Source organism: Chaetura pelagica, unplaced genomic scaffold, assembly GCF_000747805.2.
Source record: "Chaetura pelagica isolate M959 unplaced genomic scaffold, ChaPel_1.0 scaffold995, whole genome shotgun sequence".
Lineage (NCBI taxonomy): Eukaryota > Metazoa > Chordata > Aves > Apodiformes > Apodidae > Chaetura > Chaetura pelagica.
This window is the reverse complement of record NW_009953385.1, coordinates 161,480-167,137: the sequence shown is the minus strand read 5'-3', so window position 1 is coordinate 167,137 and position 5,658 is coordinate 161,480. Positions and strand designations below refer to the sequence as shown.

At 45.5% G+C, this 5,658-nt stretch overlaps 1 protein-coding gene across 1 annotated transcript in view; it reads right to left on the bottom strand.

The window, feature by feature from the left end:
- SGPL1 (sphingosine-1-phosphate lyase 1) overlaps positions 1–5,658 on the bottom strand; it is a 20,586-nt gene that overhangs the window by 7,135 nt on the left and 7,793 nt on the right. The window contains exon 6 of the mRNA XM_009998200.1: positions 5,625–5,658. This exon is cut by the window's right edge and continues 15 nt beyond it. Coding sequence (XP_009996502.1) covers positions 5,625–5,658 — 34 coding nt within the window. The remainder of the gene's footprint in view (positions 1–5,624) is intronic.

Sequence of the window (5,658 nt, the reverse complement as noted above, 5' to 3'; positions counted from 1 at the left end):
CTGACCCCCAGATCTGTTGAACCACCTGCAACTTCCCCTTTTAACCTCCTTCCAGAAAAAAACAAACAAAACACCCACAAACATAAAAAGGATGCAATCACATTTGCATGCCTTATGATATCTGCTAGTCTGCATTTTCCTCTGTGTTTTTCCCAGCTGACATTGCTGCAAACCCCCAAAATGCAAAGAAGTGTGACTGTGTGACAATGACTAAACTTGAAGCCCGGAGATAAGGAACCAAGTTCACAGGCACATAAACCAACCTGCCACATTTGTTCCTAACACGATCCAAGCAAGCAGCAGCTGCCACCACAGTCAGTGTGGAAGCCACTGTCACACCACAGACAATTTCTGCTTTTTTTGGTAGTTTAGAAGCAACAGCTGTCACAGATAAACTCTAACAGAGTCTCACACTGGATAAAGAAATCACTGCAGGAACACAGTGTCCTAAGCACTCTATGGGCTGTGTCATTCAGTTCTCAATCTTCTTAAGAAAATATCTGTGAAGCTGTCAGCTATTACCTTTGGGGAAAAAAAAAAACAAAAACAACAAAACAGACTGTGCCTTACTACTGCCACGTGGGAGAAGAGGGATGGGATTATAGCATACCTTTGACACTGCTTGCAACACTGCTTAATAATATTGCAATGATTGTGAAAACTTTGCTAGGCATGAGTCGAGGATTGTTATTGAACAGCAGACAGTGTCACCAGGCCTGTCCCTTGAGGAGGAAGCAGTGCCTCCCTCCACTCTCATCTGGATAATCTGCTCCTCAAAGAAGGGTACAGCACCAAAATCTTGCCCTTACATATGGCAAAGCTTTCTTAATTCCAAATTTGCCTTAGCACCTGGGTGGAAATGCTAAGCCACACACAGTTTTAGGAAGGTGAGAGTCAACACCTTCCAGTAGTTGGTCAAATGCAGGTTAAGAAACACCATTCCAAGTTGGAATGCTCCTCCAACAAGACTGGTGGATATCCAGGCAGCTGAAAATCCACCCAAAAAAGCTGAATTTCAGCTTCCTAAATTGACCCACAGCCAGCAGGTTGGTACCTACACAGTCTCCACCATGGAGACTTGCCAGAGCAGCTCAATCTACACAATCCCCTTTAGCATGGCACAGCTACCACAGCAAACACCCTTTTGGTCCAGGCCGTTTATACCTGCAGAGGGAGTCTGCCCAGGGAACAGGAGCTTTTGTCAGCATAGCTATCAACAGCAAACTCGTTCTGCTACAGCCAGGGCTTGAATCACTGTCACAAGATCCACCTTCCCCACCACCCGAGGCTGGCGGGCAGCCGGCCAACACGCAGTGATTCAGCACCCACCAATGGCTCACACTCCTGTGATTTTTTTTTTCCACTCTCTAAATAAAAGTCCACAGGCTCAAGAGATGCCACGAGGAAAAGGGGCTGGAAATAGGCATTGTTTGAAGGAGTTTTGCAACCCTGCCCTATCTTGAAGAGCAAGGCAAAGCGGGTGGGAAAAGGCAAACAAACGGAATTCTTTCTCTGCTGGTGATTTATTATTATCCAAACAGGAGGGGAGAGGAGAAAGCACAGGAAAAACACATCCCTCCTCCTTTTTAAACTGGATATATCCCTTTTGTTGTACCCTCCCTCCAAATCCCAGCACTCTGGAACCTCTACATTAAAAGAGCAATAAGAGGTATGGTCCCTATGCTGGGATTTCTTTGGTGTGTCACTGTCAAACTATCAGACATAAAAAAACCAATTTGGCTCGTGGTCGCTGAAGTTTTTTGCTTGCATTTTCAACCTTAGGAAACACATCTATTCAGACCCTGGAGACAAAGCTGACCAAAAGTTTCACTGACCTGAGCTACCCCCATGAATAAGCAAGCAAACTCCAATTTATTTCTAAGGTAGCCCTAGAGTAAAAATACACCACAACCCACTGCATGGTCATAACATAGTGGCAGGCTCACATAAAAGCTCTGTAAACCTACCGGTTGTAAATTCCACTAGTTGTCTCTCTCAAGGTGACCTGCTCATGGCCCCAGATAAAATCTGACAGATCTGCAAGAGTTTGAGCCCACCCCCAAGACACATCACTCCCATTTCATTGTTCAAGTTCTCTTTCAAATGTGCAGCCAGCTCTAACATCAAGTTTGGAAGGCCCAGGATGTGGGGAGGAAGAGACAAAACAACTTCTAGAGGAGGCTCATCTGCTGATTTTGCCTCTCCTTAGCTACAGAGTTAAGTGCAAAGAAGAATTCATAGAGATTGACATCAAATACAAACACGCACGCACACCCCCCCCTACACTTTTCCTTCCCCTGTACTTCAAAGCTGCCCTTTCTTTTTAAAGTTCAAAAAGCTACTGGGGAAAAAAAAAAAAAAAATCATTGAAGCTTGCATAAAAGTGGTGATTTCTCCCTAAATTAGAAGGGAAAGCCACAATGCCAGCACTGCAAAACAAAGCACCTTGAACAGGAACATATGCACACATCAGACAAGAACAAACTCTCCCCATTCCTCCTCTATGTGCTGAGCTTAATTAGTCCTTCTAAATCATTACAAGAATTTGATCACAATCTCCTGGGAGCCAAAAAAGAAGAAATCACCAATTCCTGTCTCTTTGCTCTGGCATAACACGATTAAAAGTAAGAACAAAAGTAGTAATTAGTGAAAAATTGGAAGCATCCATCCACTGCTGAAAATGATTACTTTTTAAAAGTGCTCAAAAACCTGGAACATCTCTTGGTGCAATTTAAGGCAAATGCATGCCTGCACACATCCCCCTCAAGGGCATTGTTAGTGGGTTTATGCCCATGTTTAACTAAAGAGAATTACAGCCCCCTTGTCTGAAATAAAGGCAACTTTGGTAAATAACGCAAGCTGATAGTCTGATTTAACGTTCAGAAATCTAAAAGGGCACCAAAAACCTTCTAGGAGGAAGCGAGGGACTGCTCTCCAGAGATCCTGCTTAGAAAGGTGTCCACATGACAAAGGGCAGGACCACAGAGGGATCCCCAAGGTTGCTGGAAGCCTTGGGAACAGCACCAGTGTGTCACTGTTCCCAGTGAGTATGAGCCCCATAAAGCAAAGTTCTGCAACGTGAAATCAGAGCACAAAGGAAGTGAAATTGCTTCACTGGGAAGCACAGAAACTTTTAGGGGTTTTTGACACATAGCATGGCCTCAGATGCACTCCTCAGAAACACCAACAGGCTCCATCTGCCTTCAGGGACCATCAACAAAATTGGACAAGCAGTCCCAGCTACTTCAATCAGGTTAATAACACACCCAGTGGACAAGGACCTGGCACTAAGACACATTGCTTCTCAGAAATGGCAGTGATGAAAGTAATGAAAAAAAAAACAAATCCCATTTGTTTTCGTTTTCAATGCTGAAAAGACAAATCAAGCAAACCAGAAACCTTCTCAGTAGAAGAAGCCAGCAACACCTCCTGAACAGATCCATTTAAAGATAACCCACAGCACTGCAGCCTCCCTGGCTCAGCCATCTCTCTCTGCTTTACAGCCCCCCCAGTGACTGGTGTGTAACTGCAGCAGTTGGAGGGACCAGCTGCAGCAGACAGAAAGCAGAGCCCTCAGTTTGAAACAATGCTCTTTGGAAATGGCTTTGGAACTGCCCAAGCCTCCAGAAATAGTTCTGAGCTGTCAGGTGTGTTTTGGGGAGAAGAAAATAAGAGACGTCTTTGAGTCCATCTACTTAGAGAACATGTGCCCTCCATACATTCACCCACATTGTTCCATCAGTGACCAGCAACTCTGGACACTTTTCAGAGTCAGGAAGAGCAACATGGGAGGAAGGCAACAAGTCCAGTCGAGAGACTCGTTTGGACAAGATAATTACAGGGATGCAATTAATCTTCTACTTCTAGCCCATCAACTTTTCAACCCTCCCTCTCACCCTGCAAATGTGACTGTTCAACCAGCTGGAAAAACTCCAGGGCAGGTTGGACACTTCCCCCTCTGCTCTGCTTGGATTTCAGCTGTGGCTTTGCAGCACAGTCCTCAGAAAGGAAGAAAAAAAGGGGCAGAGGGAAAAGCAGGATTCCCCAGAAAGCATCTGTGCAGGTTTCACCTTGGCCATGGTCACTGCCTGATTGTTTTGGAGCAGCTTTTTACCAGCTCTGAACCCCTCCTCTTAGGCAATCCTACTTTTCCATTTCAGTGAGAGAGCACACGGGGCCAAGGTTGACACTTTTACAACACCAGCTTTATGCAACAGAACCTGAGTAGGTGCCTTGCAGGCTTCAGCAAGCAAAGGTCTTCATGCAGATGATAACTGCTGACTGCTCTATCAGTTGACATCTCAACTGGTGATAAGAGATGAGTTTCACCAGCTTTAAACTCAGCCTCTTCCCCACTCCAGGGATAAGCTGAGCAGTGCTTGCAGCACTGCAAGCCATGAAGGAGATGAGGTGAAATGCTTTTTAAAAGCAGAGGGCATGTTCCTGCTCTGAACTTGAAGGTGACACAAGGGATACAGTCAAGTCAGAGGATGCAACCTTCTACTGTCAAAAAGCAACCATATCTTCAACTCCTAGACACTGCACAGTCAAGTTTCACCCTCAATCCAGCTGGAGTTTGGTCCCAACTACACTACTATAAGGCTACTCCAGTACCTTCACACAACAAAGCCTCCAACTGTCAGGTTAAGCCAGCCAAGGCCAGGTCACCTCATAACCTCTTGTGACAACACTGCCTGATCTTCAGCCACTGCTGCCCTTCTCCCTCACCACATACACAAAGAGCAACCCCCTCACTTTCAGCCTCAGAAAAATCCCATCTGGATTCATCTCACAAATGGAACTACTTCCTCACAAGTTAAGTAGCCTGTTTGTATCACAGGAGATAAGCCCTCACTGTCCCACGCACCAGGTAAACAAGGAGATAATTTAGCCTAAAAATTCAGGATCCTTACCAAAAAGGAAGAGGAAGAGGAAGGAGGATAAAAAGAATGGCTTGTACCAATTCACCACCCAAGTGCTCAGCTTTTGCTATTTGACCAATTTTGAAATCACCAGTTTAAGGACACACACCTGACTCTTGCTAGACACTCTGTTAAGGCTCTAAAACTAGTTTCCACCCTAGCACACTAGAAGGCCACATAGCCTGGAAAGACAGCTTTCCAGCTGGAAAAGGACAATACATGCTATGCCTGCTTGGTCAACAATACTTCAAGCCACTTGTTGGTGCCCAGCCAGGCAGCCAGCTGGCCTTGTCCCCAGCCTCAGCATTCTGGCAGGCTCACAGATTTCCAGTTCAGAGATGAAAAGTGAAGGGAGCTAATCCAAGTGACACTGCTTTGCTCACCATCTCCCACTGACAACCAGCCAGGCCATACTAAAATGGCTCACCTTTCCAACTGCCATCAAAAGCCTGGATCACTTCAGAATGTGAAAAAAAGCTGAAGTAAATGGTCTTATCTAAAGAACTCCCAGAGTTCAACTGCCTCTCATTAAAGCTTCACCAAGGAGAGCAATTAGCAACTGTCTTCTATACAGCTGTGTTGGCATGGCATACAGCAGAGTGAGGTCAGCATAAGGGCGGAGCAGAATGTGCATTCATCCTCAAATCAAAGTCAGAAATATCCAAAATGTTCATGGGAGGCTTGAAGACAGGCTATACTTACAGCACCACAAGAGTTGGGCCCCCCGTGGAAGAGC